This window comes from Vipera ursinii (assembly GCF_947247035.1).
Source record: "Vipera ursinii genome assembly, chromosome: 9".
Taxonomy (NCBI): Eukaryota; Metazoa; Chordata; class Lepidosauria; order Squamata; family Viperidae; genus Vipera; species Vipera ursinii.
In genome coordinates this window covers 6,036,318-6,055,340 of record NC_139523.1, presented here as the reverse complement: position 1 = coordinate 6,055,340, position 19,023 = coordinate 6,036,318, and the positions used below count along the sequence as shown (strand labels likewise).

At 43.1% G+C, this 19,023-nt stretch overlaps 1 protein-coding gene across 1 annotated transcript in view; it reads right to left on the bottom strand.

Moving 5' to 3' along the window:
- Positions 1 to 19,023, bottom strand: part of COL16A1 (collagen type XVI alpha 1 chain) — a gene marked incomplete at its 5' end in the record, with an annotated part of 217,381 nt that overhangs the window by 12,520 nt on the left and 185,838 nt on the right. Inside the window, 10 exons of the mRNA XM_083370100.1 lie at positions 591 to 644; positions 2,157 to 2,210; positions 5,446 to 5,490; positions 5,983 to 6,027; positions 6,349 to 6,402; positions 7,728 to 7,799; positions 11,539 to 11,601; positions 13,106 to 13,141; positions 14,581 to 14,634; positions 15,298 to 15,342. Coding sequence (XP_083226226.1) covers positions 591 to 644; positions 2,157 to 2,210; positions 5,446 to 5,490; positions 5,983 to 6,027; positions 6,349 to 6,402; positions 7,728 to 7,799; positions 11,539 to 11,601; positions 13,106 to 13,141; positions 14,581 to 14,634; positions 15,298 to 15,342 — 522 coding nt within the window. The remainder of the gene's footprint in view (positions 1 to 590; positions 645 to 2,156; positions 2,211 to 5,445; positions 5,491 to 5,982; positions 6,028 to 6,348; positions 6,403 to 7,727; positions 7,800 to 11,538; positions 11,602 to 13,105; positions 13,142 to 14,580; positions 14,635 to 15,297; positions 15,343 to 19,023) is intronic.

Sequence of the window (19,023 nt, the reverse complement as noted above, 5' to 3'; positions counted from 1 at the left end):
TGCCCCAATGTTATCCAGTTGGCTTTTATGCCTAAGGCAGGCAGGACTAGAACTCAGGGCTTCCTGGTTTGTAGCCTGGTGCCTTAACCACCAGACCAAATTGGGTCTCTTCACTCAATAAAGTGGAACGTAAATTTCTAAATATCAGTCCAGACTGAGAATAAAAGGCATGAAAATCTGCAGGTTACTTGCAACAACTGAAGTTCAATAGTTTCCATACAGCTTTCGAGTGCCAGTCTTCAACTGGAATAATTTATTCTGATCATCTGCAGGACTGCTGTCATTTCTGTGGAACATGTTTGGTGGGCTTGCTTTTTCCAGCTTAGCTCGTATTACAACCAAAATGTGAACGGTGCATTTTTTTTGTTTTGAATTGCAATTTTTTTTTTAAAAAAAAGAGGAATTCAGAAAGGGACAAAATGACACAAATGGAGAATTTAACAGTTGGCATTTATACTTCGGCTTTTATGCCAAGTGGCAGCTGCTTTTACCACTGGTTCAGGCGCCTGACCTGGGAGCTTTATAGACATCTTGGCAACCCAGCTATACATCTGCTCATACAAAATACAGGGAAGAGTATTTTGACTTACGACATGTCCAGGAGGTCCTGGTCTACCTTGAGGCCCCACAGGACCGGGCTCTCCCTGGAGAAGGAAAAGAACATTAGAGCAAATACTTGTCTGGGTTAGGGCATTGTTGGAGCAAATTAGATAAATGCATCGCTAAGGACGATCTGGGCAAGTTATGACTAAGGCAATCAATACTATAGAATTGACACACACGTATCTTGGGATGTATACATAGGACTACGCCTTGTCTACTGTTCCCTGGTTGCATCTAAAGGTAGTCCTCAACTTACAACTAGTTGCTGAGTGGCTGTTTGAAGTTGCAAGGTAAAAGGTAAAGGTTCCCCCGCACATGCGTGCTAGTTGTTTCCGACTCTAGGGGCCGGTGCTCATCTCCGTTTCAAAGCCGAAGAGCCAGCGCTTGTCCGAGGACGTCTCCGTGGTCACGTGGCCAGCATGACTAGACACCAAAGGCGCACGGAACGCTGTTACCTTCCCACTGGAGTGGTCCCTATTTTTCTACTTGCATTTTTACGTGCTTTCGAACTGCTAGGTTGGCAGAAGCTGGGACGAGTAACAGGCGCTCACTCTGTTATGCAGCACTTGGGATTCGACCCGCCAAACTGCCGACCTTCTGAGCGACAAGCTCAGCGTCCCCAAAACTACTTATGATCCAAAGTTCAAATTATGTATTTATTTGTATCTTGCCTTTATTAGTTTTACAAACAATTTAAGGTGACAAAGATATTGATCACAGCAGCACCCTCCTGTGGTCATGTGATCACATTTTGGGCACCTGCAACCAGCTCACTTTTATTTGCAGTTTCCTGTGCTTCCATGACAATTTTTGACATTTTTTTTTTGCCAGTTGCCTGGGTTCATTTCCAGTTTTTAGCAAAAAATGCCCATTGGATAAAATGGATTCACTTAACAATTAAGCTGTGTTTGCTTGATAACTGCTGCAAAAAAATGTCATAAAATTGAGTCTGGTCACCTGGTGAGCCGCTTAACAACCACAGTGACTTACAACCATAATTCTGGGTTCAATTACATTTGTAAGTCGAGGACTACCTTTCTCTTTGGCATAGCAAGTATTCTGTGCCCACATAACATAATAGTCTGCATGGCGCAACCTTCTCTGGGAGGGAGGTTTGGTGGTGAAGATCATTGCTGCACCTGTGTCCCTCATTCATTTTCTCTCTCCAAACACAGACAGACCTATACTTAACAAGTACAGGTGAACTAAGGTAAGCTAGTAGAAGAATTAATCTTGTGGATTAACTTTGCTCCCCTCCGAACATCTTGCTAATTCCAACTCACTTTCTTTGTCCCATGGAACACAAACCAAGGTATAATGAATTTAGCCATCCATACCATTTTGTACATCCTTCATCTACTCTGCATTCTGCACTAGATGCTCCACTCATGGTATACTATGACAATGAATGAAAACCCTTCTATAACTGACTTCCATATATATTCATAGACGCCCCCCACTGCTGAATCCAGACAAACACAGGTGCAGAATTATAACTCAAGAATGTACCCCTGACCTTGCAATTCCCTTTTGGCTGGATGCTGATAACTCACCTCAGCTCCAGCCCGGCCTGTATTTCCAGGAGGTCCTGGCTTACCACAATCACCCTAGAAAGTCAAGGAGATGTGGCTTAGAAGGTTTATATTATGGAAGATATAAAGCAATCGAAGCCTATCTTCTTCCTGGTCTTCCTGTTCAACCAGCCTCAGTGACAGATGATCATGAGGATCAGCCTGTCCTCCTCCCCATCCCAATGGGCCCTAATGTATGAATGCTTTGACACAGCCAAACACACCTTTGGGATTGAAGTGATGTGTGAAGCTGCCTGGAGCCAGATCAAGTCTGTGGTTCACACAGCCCAAGGGGAACTCCTTCACTATTTTTCAAGTTTCCAGTGTTGGGTTTCGATCCCCACAATTCTCAAAGGCCATTCTCAATGAGAATTCAGGGGGCTCCTAGAGGGATATGTCTGAGGGAGATGGGTCTGCCTTAATTGAAAGCAGTTCTCCAGAGTCTGCCTGAGATTTTTTTACTGAAGTTCTTTTGATCTTAGAAAGAAGAGCAGTTCTTAGAAAGAACTGCTTCTCGAAACAGGGGCCTTTACAATGTCTCTCGGTCTCCAATATTTTTCAGTTTCTGACACAACTAGCTGAATTGCTGTTGCGTGATCATTGAGTTGATGGCCCTGAAATCTGTTTGCATAACACTGTCAAGAAATGGCTGAAGTGGTAATGTAGAAGGCCATTGTTACGTTGGGGAGCTTAATGACATTTCCCCTTCATCTTAAGAACAGTTTAGAGCTCATTATGGGGTAACCTGTGCTTGCCCTCTTCTCTTGTTTATTGAATAAAGGAGAAGGAGGGGAGAATCGTCATGTAGCTTCAGAGCTTTTTGTGACTGTGAAAGTCTCACACTTTTGATTTATATCCCAGAGTCATGTGCCACCGAGCAAGGTTGCAGTCTCCTGACCACAGTAGGGCCATGAAGCCACAGTGCCAGGTTTTGATCAAAACTCCGGAGCTATTTGTGGGAAGCTTCTACATGTAACCTAGCATTAGTGTTGTGGAAACTGGCAGTCCTTAGGGTATTTCTGCTGTTGTTAATAAGGAGCTCTGAAAGCCGGTAAGAGATTTGAGTATTAGCTTGTTTGGTATGTATGCTTTTTGTTATGCCTTTCAGTCAGCTTGCTTGAACTAATAATAAAATCCCTTTATTTACTGATTTTTTCATTGTTTCTGGATGCAAAAGAACCAACTGCCTAGGAATCTGATCACTGTCCTGGTGCTTGGCAAAACAATGTTCATGAATGCGGGTCTGCAGTTAATAATGTTGGACCTGTGACTTCAGTGGTAGAGATTCTTCAAGACTTTCTCACCTACTGAACACAAGGACAAGGGTCATCAATTATGTTAATAATTTATTCTTTCTTTCTCTTTAATGCTCTGCTTGCTCCCGATCTTTGAGGCAGCTAATCTCAACTCTCTCTGCCTTTTCTTCTAGATAGACACCTGAAGAACCTGTCTTCTCTCATTGTCTTTCTGGGAAAATGTAGGCTTTGCCTATTCATATCCTATTCTTCCTGAAATAAATCTTTCTGTTGCAATTATTAAAACTGCCCTGTCAGCTTAGATGCTCACCTTCAGGAGTAGCCAAACATATGCAGAAATATTTTCCCTTCCATGGATAATGGGTTGCGTATAGAGTAATATATGGAAAATGCAACCACACAAGACAGGGATGCTGGAAGAGAGGGTCACCCTTCTAGAGAAGTGATAGATTTCTCTATTCTGAATGAGAATGTAGTTCTGGAAGAAAAAGCAAGTGTGTAGCTTGGAGTTGCTCCTAGAAGTGAAACTCTCACACTTTTCCCAGACAATATTCCGAAGTATCATTGATCTGACTGGCCAATTGGAAAAAAAAATGACCTTGGTGCTGTGGTGCCTGTGACATCTGCAACGTGTTCTCTGTGGGCCTGACAGAACTCATCTGGGGTAAAAGCAGGGCTTTTTTTGTCATAGAACGCTCAGAACGGAGTTCCGGCACCTTTTTTGGATGGAACCTTGTAGGGTAGGCAAGGCAGGTTGTATGACATGTGTGAGTTCCGGCACCTTTTTCTTTTACAAAAAAAGCACTGGGTAAAAGCATATCATCATGTGGGATCCTTGATTGTTTTCTTGCAGACGTTTCATTATCTGATTAGGTAACATCATCAGTTAAGCAGTCATGATGTTAATGAAATGTCTGCAAGAAAACAACCAGGCCTACAGTTCAACTCTGAGCTATAAATATTCTCTTCTGCTGATAGGACCATCATGTGTTGCCTATTTCTTTCCAGGCAAAATACAAAGGGCTGGTTATTGTTTCTATAAGATGTCTGTGGTTTGTGTCATGATCCTCTTGCTCTATGATTTAGAGTCTACTAGTGTTTTCTTTATGGTCACCCAATTTTGGGGGTGATGAATTTTCTATTGAATTCTGACAAGTCTTGGTTTGAAAGCCTTTAAGACCAAGCACTTTTTTTTTTAAAAAAAGGATTTTAGTTGTTGATTGAGCACTGTTTTTAATATTTCTAGTTAACTGTATTGTTGTGTTTATCATTAAGCTGCGAAGAGTCTTGAGAGGTTACGTCAGATCCACCAGCTTTGGCTTGGTGCCTGGTGCTCTGTCATCAATTGGGGAAGGGAGGTGGGGAGTAAATGGGCAATAATGCTGTATACCTTTATGATGGGGAAATTGGGAATGGGAAATTTTATTTTTTTTATTTTATTTTAATCCCATTTATATCCCGCCCTTCTCCGAAGACTCAGGGCGGCTTACAATCTAAGAAGCACAAATCAATGTGCTTAGCAATAGCCTTTGTTCTATGTATATGCCTGCTTATTAGGGCTTTTGCCCCCGCCAAGCGGCATTATTACAATGTCAGCTTATTGCCCCCAACAATCTGGGTCCTCATTTTACCTACCTCGGAAGGATGGAAGGCTGAGTCAACCTTGAGCCTGGTGGGACTCGAACCTGCACTAATTGCAGGCAGCTGGTCTTACTTAAGAAGGCATTAGCCCACTGCTCCACCAAGGCTCTTGCCTTGGTGACAGCTGAGGAAGAATACGTTTAGACAAACAAAGTGCATATTTTGTTCCTAAGGTGTTCATTAACAACCACTGGTTTATATCAGTGAGAATGACAGTTTTCAGCATTCAGACTCACTCCACTTTGGCCTTTCCAATTTTCAGGCAAGGAGAAACCGTCCCCTAGACAATAGATTTGAGCAATTTGACCTGAGGTTGAATAAATGAGAAGGAACATGTATCACATTTTGATCTTGCAATCAATGACAAGGCTAACCTTTTGTCCCGGCAGGCCAGGATGACCTGTTTTCCCTTTGAATCCCTAGAGAGAAGAAAAAGAAAACAATAGAGAAGCTATAAAATTGGTGACTAGATCAAAGTCAGCAGGCCCCGAGCACTGAAGCTTCAGGGCTGCCAGCAGAGCAGAAATCCATCTCCCTACAAAAGACCAGGGCTTTTTTTTGGTCATAGAACGCCCAGAATGGAGTTCCGGCACCTTTTTTGGATGGAACCTTGTAGGGTAGGGCAAGGTAGGTTGTATGATGTGTGTGAGTTCCAGCACCTTTTTTACTTACAAAAAAAAAGCACTGCAAAAGACCCTGGCTTGAATTAGTATCAGACAACAATCATTACTGTCGATAACAGCTGATAAACATCTGCATGCCGAGACAAAGCGGAAAGGGCGTCATCTAGCTAGCTGATGAAAAATTGGCACCATCAGATCTCTCAAAAGAGTAAGCGATCAATAGAAGAAGAAATTCCTGTTCCCCTCTTTCCCAATGTCTAGTAAAATCTGGGATGGCGAACAACTTACTGGAGGTCCCATCATTCCTGGAGGTCCTGGTGGTCCTGAGTCACCCTAGAAGAAGACAAGAGTTAGTGCTACTTAAGAAAGAGAACGGCAACATCCCAAGTCTTCAGCATACTAAATCTGTCTTCTCCCCCTACTTCCCATCCAGATACAAACGGATCTGCTCTCTTTTCCCAGGAGGCATACAATACAACCACCACCTTGCAATTTTCTCAAGAAGCTGAAGGCCAGCAGACATGAAAAGTGGGTCACTTTTCAATCCTAAAGAGCCAGCAGTGACTGTAAGATGAAACCTATTACAAGAGGATTTTTCATGTGAATGTTGTAAGCAAGACTATTGTAATTTGCTACTGGGACACACAGTCTTACCCGCAATCCTGGTTTTCCATCTTTTCCATCTTGTCCCTCCAGGCCAGGTGGACCCTAAAAATAAACTTAGATTACATGTGCATTCTTTCTTTGAACTGCCTAGAGAAAAAGAAACACACACCAAGTGCAACGGTCAATGCTTTATGTTTATTTAATGCACTGCAAGTATTAAGAGAGCTTAATGTGCTGAAGTTTGGTTTATGGATGGATTCATACATATCTTTAAGCCAGAACATTTTAACCATAGTTGTTAAGATGAAAATAAATGAGCCACATGATGATGGCTCACTATAATGATCCTGCATGTTGATCGAGCATAGTTTGTAATTGATGGCCCTACAGAATCAGAAATTATGGTTGGATGTAGACTTGCAGAATATCCTTGATGCTAAATTGGAGTGTGTATGATGGGGAAATAGTACACTACAGTTAGAACTGGAAACCCACATCTGAAAATTGCTGCAATATCAGCCTCTGAAGCTAAATGGAAAGTGAATATTGTCAAGCAAATTTACGTAATGTTCTGCTTGTTAGACTGTCATTTGCTTGTTTGACCAGATCACGGCTAAAGAATCTAAATGGATGGCTGTATAAGCCATGGCTTCTAGTGAGATCTGATTTAACCAAGTGCCCTTTTCCAAGCCTTTTCATAAAATTGGTTCATTTGAAAAAGGGCTAAAGGTCTCCTTCTGATCTTTATCTATGGCAATCTTACAATCAAACAAGAAGTTCCTGACATTCAGGTGACATCATACCTCCATGACTCTTGTGCTCTTAGTACAAAAGCATCTGGGGAAGCAGGACTTCTTGAATACATGGCACACATAATAAATATTTTACAGAAGGATAGCAGCCATAGTTTTCTGTTACAAAAATAATAAAGCATCTTCCTGCTCCCTAATCCCCCAGTCTTTGCCCTCACCAGCTGCCCCAGTGGATGGAACTTTTAAATCTTTTACATTCCAACTTCAAGTTGACACAATTCCCTTGTTTTAGGATAGGGAAGGAGGAGACACAGCAAATCTTAAATTTGCTAAATTTGGTAGTTCAAGAAAAGGATGGGCTGAGTTGGCTTCATCTTCTCAAAGTGACTTCTTAGGGTGGAAACAGGAAAACTGTGCTGCTTGATTTCACACTATGGTGAAACCAGCTGCCTTCTCACCTTCATCGTGGGGTGATTTAGACCAAGGGTGGAGAGAGCGCATGTGTGCTCCACTTGTGCAAGTGGTGGGTGGGCATGCACACCGTTCAAATGGACCTGCGCATGTGCGCACTTGCCAGCCGCTCGTGCGGAACCATCTCCTGCCCTCCTGCCGGTCCACAAATCCAGAAAAGTTGGGAAACTCTGATTTAAACTACTGTGTCTCCACCTTACTTACCTGCACTCCAGGTTGTCCTGGAGGCCCGGGGGAACCAGCCATGCCAGGAGTCCCGCGCATCCCTTCACTGCCCTGCAGAGAAAAAAACCTCTTTCAGTGATTCAGGGCTGCCATGGGAAAGAAGAGCAAAGGAGAAGAAGCCAGGAGAGGACACAGCCTGGGCTGGGGAGAAATGTGGTTAGATTCCCATGCATCTCCCTTTCCATTTTTTTAAAGGCAGTCCTCGACTTACAACAGCTCATTCAGTGACCATTCAAAGTTACCACAGCACTGCAAAAAGTGACCGATGACCATTTTGCACAATTACGACCTTTGCAGCATCCCCAGGATCCTGTGATCAAAATACAGATGTTTGGCAACTGGCTCATACTTATGACCGTGGCCGTGTCCCAAGGTCATGTGACCCCCTCTTGTGGCCTTCTGACAAGCAAAGCCAATGGGGAAGCCAGATTCACTTAACAACCGGGTTACTCCATAACTTATCAACTGCTGCGATTCACTTAACAACTGTGGCAAGAAAGGTTGTAAAAATGGGGCAACAGAAATTTTGGGTTTTAGTTATGGCTGTAAGTCAAAGACTACCTGTATTAAATTTTTATGCTGCCCATCTGCCCCACAAGGTGACTCCAGGCAGCTTACAAGTTAGCTGCTGTAAAATGTTTCCCTGGTGTGTGTGTGTGTGTGTGTGTGTGTGTGTGTGTGTGTGTGTGTGTGACCTGAGAGAAAAGTCCCACTCTCTGGATGACAGAAAGCTGATCTGCTTCTGGGAGAAGTTAAAATTATGCTTTGGGAGCCCTCCCGGGTGTGTGTGTGTGTGTCCCATCTGAGCACCACAATGTACAATCCTTCTTAAACCCAAAGGCCCTATTTTCCCCGAAAGGCAACTGGACTTTCTTGTGGTTTTTTTCCCCCCCTTGTAAACATGTTGCTTCTCATCCAAAAAGTTTTTCCAGTTCTGACAGAACTTCAGTCAGAACTGAGGGAGCTTCTTGGATGAGAATCAAAATGTTTTCAAAGGGGGAAAAAACCTCCAAGAAAATCCAGTTGCCTTTTTGGAAAGAAAAAAAAGCACCTTAGGGATAACTATGACCTGGATCAGGGGCCTTCAAACTTGGTCCTTTTATGACTTGCGGACTTCAACTCCCAGAATTCCTTAGCCAGGCACGCTGGCTGAGGAATTCTGGGAGTCGAGGTCCACAAGTCATAAAAGGGCCAAGTTTGAAGACCCCTCCCAGAATTCCTCAGCCAGGCACGCTGGCTGAGGAATTCTGGGAATTGAAGTCCACAAGTCATAAAAGGGCCAAGTCTGAAGACCCCTGACCTGGATGATTGAAAATCTCCATCTAGACCAGGGGTCGGCAACCTCGGCTCTTTTATGACTCGTGGACTTCAACTCCCAGAATTCCTGAGCCAGCATAGCTGGCTCAGGAATTCTGGGAGTTGAAGTCCACGAGTCATAAAAGAGCCGAGGTTGCCGACCCCTGATCTAGACAATCCTTCTTAAATTTAGGCTCAAGGTTTACTTCCCTTCCCTTCCGATTTCCCAAGAGCCAAGTGAAACCTCCAGGCTGCAGTCCTGGCAGAACGCAGCAGATGTCAGTAAAAGCCAGCAGTTGGAAGACACACAGCCCCCCCTCCCCCCGCCTTGCTTCTCCTAATCTCTTCCCTGTTGCAATCCAATAGCTATTTTTCCCTTGGCATCCTCAAAGGAGCTTCTTTCCAGATCTATACTGCCAATGCCTTCTCCATCCATTATCTGCAGAAAAAGTTACCGTGACCAGTAATATGAAGATAAAACTCTCTGCCTTCAACAGTGTGTATCTATTATGAAGCCCTGCAGAAACTCCTCCTTCAAGCAAAATACCCCAGTTCTCCCCCCTTGCTCTCCTGGAGGTTACTCCCCCCCCCTTCAACCATGGTCTTGTTGGACAGCAAGCTGAAATAGAAGCATATGAATTTGTAACTTTGGGGGAAGAAGAGCCTTCATTTTCCCCCAACTGCTTGCATAGAAGATAAGAGAACGTGAACGAATGAGACAATTCATGCCTTCTTATTCTTCTGCCCCTGAAATCTCTCATGCTGTGTCTCTTGGTTCCTATACCTAGTGGGAAGGCAGTCCAGGCAGTCCTCGACCTTACGACCAGAATTGGGACCTAAGTTTCCACTCTTAAGCAAGATGGTTGTTAAGTGAATCATGCCCATTTTCTTTTCTTTTCTTTTTTTTGCCATGGCAATTAAGAGAATCACTACAGTTAACTGAATCACCCAGTCATTAAGCGAATCTGGTTTCCCTCATTGACTTCACTTGTTGGAAGCCTGAGGGGAAGGAAGGTCACAAATGGGGATCACACCACCCCGGGACACTACAACCTTCATAAATACATGCCAGTTGCCAAGCACCTGGATTTTGATCATATGACCATGGGGATGCTGTGACGGTTGTAAGTGAGAGGACTGGTCATAAGTCAGGTTTTTTCCCCCCAGTGCCATTGAAACTTTGAAGGGTTGCTGTAGTGTATGCGACTAAAAGCATACACAGGATGTCAGCACAGAAGGGTGCTGGACAGCTCCAGGCTATAACCGTTTTGGCGGGAAAGCCTGAATGGAGCAAGCCTGACAGCTCCGGGGCATGGTCAGCTCTGGCGGGAAGCCAGGGTTTAAATCCATTGGCCACCTGCACTGGCGGGAAGCCCAGGTTTGAATCTATTGGTTGCGATTCACCTGGGCAGGTATAAGAGACGCCACGTATCCCCTTGTCCCCAGCTTCGTTCCTGACCTCAATAAAGAAGTTACTACCCAGCTCAGTCTCTGTCTCTCTGTGCGACCACACGACATTGCAGTTGCTAAATGAATGGTTGCATTTTGAGGGCTACTTGTACTAATGGAGACAAAGTCACTTTAGGTCTCTCTTTGTGGCTCCTTCTGTTCAGCTCCAGGTGATATTAAAGGACTGCAAGACCAGCATTTTAGATGCAGAGTTTGGGGACAGATAACGTAACCTCCAGGAGAATCTCACAAACACAAGAGGACTTCCCACATGGACCTGCATCTGGAGTGCTGCTCTTGCAGAGGTCAAGTTGCCTAAAGATAGAGGAAGGGGAAGGCAGACACAGAACCAGTGCTGTCATTATCCCAGTTTTGCTTGCAGAGAAGTGCAGAAGAAGGAAGGAAGGGATGAAGGAGGAAGCCATGATGCCTCCGTAGCAACTGTTCTGCAACTGGTATACCATTTCAAGGCCAGCAGAGAAGGTGACCTTCATGTTTTGTATCTTTGGGGCTTGTTCTTCCGGTTTGGAAGCCATGACCCACCCTTCTTCTCTAAGCCCAGAAGCCCAGAGGATTCCTTTCCCCCAACAGTTTATATCAGCACTAAAACTGCAATTGCATTAGCCATGCGGATTTCTATGCATTCTTTTCCCCTGTCAATATTTTTACAGTTGGGGAAAAAAAAAACCTTCCAGGAAAATTAATTGCAAGAGAATTGTTTTCACCTTATGTGTGTGGTTTTATATGCGACTTTCCCTAATATATTTTTAGAAACACACTGCATCCATGCTTTTATACAGAAATACTACCGTATCGTTTCAGCTCAACTAACCCTAATATATGTAATCTTCTTGATGCACCTTTCTCAAACAGCTTCCTGGTGTGAATGAGAACACAAAAGAAAAACGGTGTTTCACTGGATGGTGCAATTTTGCTCCCATTGAAATTGGGTGCCAGGTACTGTTTACATCTTTCCTGCTTCTTGCACATTGGTCTTGCTTCTTTTAATCTTCCCTCCCGTCAAGATTTGACTTTGGTCACTCACCTTTTCGGCTGGGGGTCCTTGAGGCCCAGGAGGTCCTGCTTTTCCTGGAAAACCTGGAGGACCCTAGAAAAAGAGACATCAGCAATGATTTTACAACTCTAAATATGCTACATTAGTAAGAAAAGATCTATTCAGTCTAAGTGTGGAATCTTGTAAGAGGACAAGCAGGATTCTGCAGTCTGTCTAAATTACTTGAATTAGGCAACTATACATTTTTATTGCCTATCATAGGGAGGGGACAAGAACTCTGCAAAAACTAAAACTGCCCTCTAATTTTACTCATTATCCAATTTTGGAGCTTCTGAGATTTGAGTTGGATCAGGTGCTTCACAATAAAGTGAGAATTTGATGCGAGGCTATGTGCTGTGGTGGAAAGGACGCTCATGCTGATCTCTGAATGGAAGATGAGTTGGTGTTTTGCCCTAATGGGCCAAGAGGAGGCCCCAGCTGAGATTTTCCAACCCAAGGAGGAGTCAGGAAGTGAAAAAAAAATGGCCAGAAGGTTGTGTGGTTCTGTGAAGATCTGATGAAGTCTTTGTCAATGCTGCTAACATTGGATGTTCTTGCTTTGACAACAGATGGAAATGTAGCCATCTTTTCTCTGTCGCTTTTAGAGTTCGTTGATGCTGGGAGGGGGAATTTGGATGAGAGTCCTGCTAGTCATAACAATAATAACTCGGCCGTGGGAATCCAAGATTATTGCACCCAGAATTCAGAAAGATTTGGCGAGCTGGAGAGCTGGGGAGAAAGCCCTTGCTTCAAGCTAATTGGGGAATGTGATTTATGACTGTTAACTGAAGGAGGGAATTGTGCTTTACTACTTTGTGCCAAGGGGAAGGGAAATCAGTTTTTGGCTTTAACTATGTAGTGCCGATACTTTGTTTCTCGAATAAAAGATTCTTTAAGGTAAAAAACACCTCTAGGTTCTTTTGAAGAGTTTCATCTGTCGGAACCATGACAGTCTTCACAGGTTGTGCCTCTGGTTAGCTTTAAGCAGAATTTTTCGTGCTGATGTTCTCCAGCTATGCTGGACTACTAGTTCCCAACTAGCATGGTCCAAACTATAACTGTAGATCACCAGATTGGAGAAAGACGATTGGAAGCTTGTGAAAAGTTAGTTTGTGGTCTATCTTTTCCATTTCTGTACTGCCAAAGAAAGGACTGGGATATTTGTTTTTTGAGCTTGGTTGTTTTCTTAAAGATGCTTGTTATCCAACTAGGTAACATCATCAGTGTTCTGATGATGTTTCCTAGTTGGGTAATGAAATGTGTGCTACAAAACAACCAAGCTCAGACAGCAGGCAGGAGCCCACATTTCAACACATATTGTCTTCTATTAGTACACTTCGTTTTCTCACACCTGTATTGCCTTTCTTAAACATATTTCTCCTGGGGATCTTATCCCTAAGGAGAATCTTAAAGAATGTCATTGGGATCTAATGCAAGAGGCTCTGTGACTCTTTACTTATGGCTGTGCACTGTTTCAACTCACAGACATTTTACAAGTGTGATTGTGTAGGGAGACTGACACTCCAGAACAAAATATTTTGGGATGTACCAAACTTACCGGTGCCCCTGGAAAACCGGGCTGGCCTTGGAAACCCTGGAAATAAAATAAATGCAGGTTAATACTCAGCAATGCCTGAGATAAGGCAAAATAACCCCCTGAATGCAAGCTGTGCTGATCTGAAAAGCTAAGCAGAATAAATCCAGATTAGCATTTTGGATGGGAGGCCACAATGAAACCTCAGAGAAGCTGAAAAATGCTCTCAGAAGAAAGCAAGGACAAATAACTTCCATATTGGATTTCTGTATTATGTCCATTTACTCAGGTGGCATCAAGCTCTTAAGAGACTTCCTTACTTCCCCCTTCCCTTCCCTTCCCTTCCCTTCCCTTCCCTCCCCTCCCCTCCCCTCCCCTTCCCTCCCCTCCCTTCCCCTCCCCTCTCCTGTCCTCTTCCCTCCACTAAGGAAAACTTTAGGATGTTGCTAGGTAGCACGCAGGTAAAACATCTAAGGCAGGGGTCCCCAACCCCCGGTCCATGGACCGGCACCGGGCTGTGGCATGCCAGCAACTAGACTGCGCAAACAAGCAAAGCCCCATCCGTGGGATGCAGGCAGTACACAAAACACCCCCTCCTGTCTGCAGAAAAACCTCTCTCCACGGAACCGGTCCCTGGTGCCCCAAAGGTTGGGGACCTCTGATCTAAGCAACTATGACAATGAAGGTTGTAAATGGGGCAAAATTCACTTAAGAAATGTCTCACTTAGTGACAGAACGTTTGGGCTCAGTTGTGGTCATACGTTGAGGACTATCTCTATGGCCAAAACAGTCAAGATGGTGGCCACGATGGGGCGATGAAAGTCATATCCATTTGTTATGGGTGTTATATGTCCAAGGCCATAAAAAACTGTCATGGCTGACTCGCTACGCAGCAGTAACGGAAGGGGGGAGGGAAGGTATCGGAATGTAAGGGAGGCGTGGGAGGAAATGTGGAATGCGAATGTGCCGACTGGAAGCCTGAAACAGACCCAACACCCCAAAGTCAGCAGCTGGGAACATCCAAGGCAGACAGACCACTCCCAAAACAACAAAAGTGCAAATGATTGGTAGACAATGGGAGGGCAGGGGGGGGGAGGGAACATTTTCTATGCTGTTACAGGCGAAATCATTAGAACTGGCTTTTCTACTTCTGTACCCATATGGAATTTTCAGTAAAGGCTTACTCTTGGTAAAAAGAATGTCTCAAGAGAGTCTAACCAGGGGGACAGTTGACATAAAACAGACAGAATTTTAACTGCACCAGCTCAGCTGTCCTCAACCTTTTTGACCGTGCCCTGCAGACACTCCTGTAGCACTCCAGATCAAGCCCCTAGCAGAGACTAGAGGAATAAACACTCAAGGCAGAGGGGCACAGGGACAACATTGCAGTGCCAGAAGCCTAGGACACCTTCCCTCTCTCTGGATGTAGCCTGTGGGCACATTGCCCCACGCGGTGGCCGCTTTCAGAGTGGAAACACTCCTGGCCCAGAATATCTTACCTGGTCTCCTTTTTCTCCTGAGCTGCCTGGCAATCCTCGTTCTCCTCTGGGACCCTGATGCAAGGAGAGAATAACATTGGTGTTCTTTGCCTGTAGTTGTTGCAACTTTTCGGCAGACCTGAAATTCTCCATGGGCTGGTTAGCCAGTGTCTGGCAGGCTTAGATGATGAATGAATGAAAGCTGTCCCTGACATGCTCCTTCTCAATTTGTAGAGCAGCTTTGAATCCAGAGAACCCTTCAAATAATCAGAGCTCTCACCACCGGCCTGGTGTGATAAACTCCAGAGTCAGGTTCACCTCCTTAGTGAGAACTAAGACCCTAGATCATATATAAAGTACACAAAATATATTCCCTTCCTGCAGTCTCAAAAATGCTAACAAGTATATATATCTAAGGAGATCACAAAAGCTTGCCGTTTACTCAACCTCTGATGCCCAGCCTTTGACACTGTCCCTTTCTTTCTGACTGTTGCCTGTTTTTAGATTGGAAAGCCCTCAAGGAAAGACCTATCAATCCTGTTGTTTGCAAAACATAAATAGGCTCCCATCAAACCATTTGCTACAGAAGGCAAGGCTTGCTGCAGCTCAGGGTTCTGAGAGGTGGTGGAGGCCTCAAGGACTACAGCACCCAGAATTTCCACCCACCAGATGCCTTGGTTGCAACCAAAGGTCCGATTGGTCATTTCATGCCATACGTAACTGAGCGGGTGAGCTTACCGAGGGTCCCATGGGTCCTATAGGTCCATCTGTGCCAGGGGGTCCCTGGAGAGCAAAAGGAGACATTTCATCAGCAGCATTCCTAGAAATTAGTGGAGGATGGAATGGAGGAGATAATTTCTTGAACTGGCAATTGTTGACCTAACAATAATGCCTTCTGAGAGTAAGACAGTTTTAAAAAGATCAAGTGCACAGTTCCATAAACTTGTTTATTATTTTTATTTACTAAATTGCAGACTTAATAAATCTAAGGCAATATATAAACAAAAACTATGAGAGCCTTGACATCCATGGTGACAGTGGGGTAGGATTTATGGGACATCATTAATGAACATTCCACAGATAGTTATGCCTTACTGAGATGCTCATAAAAATTGTTTACCAAAACCGAACTGTGAAATCTGCCAGGGGAGCTTCTAAAGTCCCTTTTTTTAAAAAAAAACAAAAACCCTCAAAGAACCACAGTCACTTGTTGTAGGTCGGTCTTTGACTTACATTCTGGCAGGAGATGGTAGAGGTTGTGGGAAAAACCTCTAAAAAGGGTCAGGTTTGGAAAGGTTAATGTATAGCAATTTGAGTGAGATGGTCTTTGGAATTAGAACACACTCTCTCAGCTCATCAGTCTTCTTCAGACAATGCATCCATGATGGATCTCTTTTGATTGTTGTTGATCTAGTCCCTGCCTTCCCTTCCTTTCAGTTCTTCCCACACATATTGTAGCCCACATGAAGTGAATGGGTGGGAAATGGTGTTAATTAGCTCCTTTAAGTATCTGGTTGTTGTTGTTTTTCTGGGTAAACTGGAATTGTCCTTTTCTTTGGCAAGAGACACACTGGCATGCAAGATGGCAGTCTGTGAGCTTTGTTCTTCTCCGTTACTTGTTTTGGGTTGAACTTGTCATGGTTTCTTAGATTCAGAGAGTGTGAGTGCCGTAGAATAATAGGGCTGGAAGGGACCTTGGAGGTCTTCTAGTCCAACACCCTGTTCATGGCAGGAGACCTCATACCATCCCAAACAGATGGTTGTCTGTTTGGGATCGTATGTCTATTGTCTATTTTTGAAAGCTTCCAGTGATGGAGCACCCACAATTCTAGAAGGCAACTAGTCCATTGATTAATTGTTCAGACTGTCAGGAAATTTCTCCGTAGTTCTAGATTGGATCTCTCTTTAATGATCTCCACCCATTGCTTCTCCTTTGTTATGTTTTATTAATTTTCTATTTTCAAAATCAAGGGCCCAATAGACAACATGATGACTGAGTCCATTAGTGATTCCGTGGTACATGTAAGCTTCTTCAAACTACCGTAAGTCCGATATTACACCCTCCGCTACATCCTCTCTTCTTCTGGTAATAACCATTTTTCTACACTGAGCAAATACAATTCTTATCGTTGTTAATAAATATACAATTGCATATCAACATTTGTTACATTTTTCTAATAGTGTCAATAATATCAGTTTAGAATACCTTTTCTAACCAAAGCATATCTTAAATGCATTTGCACCCAATTTCCATTTATTTAGTCCATATCCTATTTTCGCTTTTTTCAATTTTAATTTCCCATCCATGTTCAAAGTATCCCAATCATTTATAATTTCAGAACAAGTTATATTTGGGTAACCAAAAGCTTGCCTTATTCAAAGTTCTTGAGATATTCTTTTTTCCCTTTTCATGCCAAGATACGATATTCTGATTACAAATCCTATCCATCTAGGTATAATAATACTTCTGTTTCTAACAATCTATTCTTAACCATATTCAAACATCTAATTAGTGATATAGCATCCCCTCTAATAGGTCAAAGCTTCTGTTTCCTTCCATCTTACTCTAGCTTTGACAACTAACTTTCCAAGTCAGTGCATTTGGATCATCAAACAATTCTTCCTCTATTTTTGTATATGTTATTTGAAACAGGAGAAACAATTAAGTTAAAGTATTTTTGGAAAAACTAGCCCGTTGATGTTCATTAAATAGCCTCCCTCCTTCTCCAGTTCCCCACAGTTCTGTTAACAGCTTTATCTTCCATTCCATCAGCTCTCCTTCCTTATCCTCCAGTATGTTCTGTAAACTTGGTTTGTGAAATGTCTTTTCCATTTCCAATTTATCATTGTGTCTTCTAAGTTTTCATTTATCTGAGTCTGGTCATTAGTTTTTTCCTTTAGATCATCAATGTTTGTGTCAGCATTCTCTAGTTTTCCTTCTATTTTCTGGGTTGCTGGTTCCTTCTCTGTGGTTATTTTCTGAGTTTGTAGATTTAAATTAGAAAATTTTTCTTTTATCTCCTTTGTGTTATTTTTAACCTGATCACAAGCTAAAGCAATTGTTTCTCGTAATAATTTCAACATGGAGAGAATTTCTTTCTGTGGTTCATCATTATTTTCTTGGTGATATGGCAAACTGAGGCTACTGGGGACAGATGTTAAGCTAAACATGGAACATCCATTTTTTTTTGTTGTAAGTAGCCTTTAAAAATTTATCCAACAAACCTCCCCTAAGCAGATATAAGTAAAATTCAATTTTTTTTCTGTCCAATGAGAAATATATCCTTTCTGTCCAGGGAGAAAAAAGAACCGTTAAAAGTTTGTTTAACAATCAAGATTTATAATCCAAAGTGTTCCATATGTTTCTTCTACAGGAAAATAGTTCCACAATACAGTTCTGGAAGTCAGTATTTGTGTTCATAATTCAGACAGGCCAATTTTAGAGTAATATTATCATCTCTGCCACACAGATAAGCAGCCCCCAAGTCTGTTCCTTTTTTTCCTCATCTGCAATTCTCAATAGTAAAAGCTTCCAAGGCCAGCCAGGTTTCTTTTAGGCATAAATACGTTGTAGTGCCATAATTCACCACTAGATGTCATCAATGACGTTTTCAGTTTTTAAATCCAAAGTATATTGTAAACTTTTTTTCTTAAAAACACTTTTAGTCCCCAAATTTCCAAGATATATATTTATATATATATATATAAATTCCAATTTAGTCTTATAGGTTTCTCCATTTTCCCCAAGTAATTAATTAGCTGCTTTTCTTTTCTGAGGGAATGGTGCAGAAATTTCCTTTCCCTTTCTCATCAGGGAGAGTCGACTCCCCTCCGTCGACTCCCCTCCGCCCTGTGCGCGCCCACAGAGAGGGCCTCCTCAGGGTGCCTCCTGTCAAGGAATGTCGACTGGTGGCCCCCAGGGGGAGGGCCTTCTCTGTGGGTGCTCCGGCGTTATGGAATCAACTGCCGGTCGAGCTCCGGATGGCATCAGACCTCCGATCCTTCCGTCGCGGGTTGAAGACCCATTTATTTGAACTAGCGGGTCTGGCCTGATGGGGGTACTTGGGTTTTTTATTGGTTTGTTTTAGTATTCTGGTTTCAACTTGGGCATTAATTTAATTATTTTTTTAATGTTTGTATTGGTGTTTATATTTATGCCCTGTGAACCGCCCTGAGTCCCTTTGGGAGAAGGGCGGTATAAAAATCTCAATAAATTAAATTAAATTAAATTAAGAGTGCTTTGGGCAGATTTTCAGGAAGAGGTCTTAAAATCATAAAGAGAGGATCAGGTCTCACCCAGTTACATTTATGTTGCTGTAAGATTGCTTGATAGTGCTTGTTGTCTTCCGTTGTCAGCAACTTTGGACTGGCTACACGAATGTGCCCAGTCTTTCCCCCGCCGGTTTGGAGGGCTTCCTCAAATCAAACGGAAGGGCTGCCAACCCCCACCCCCCCACGATCAAT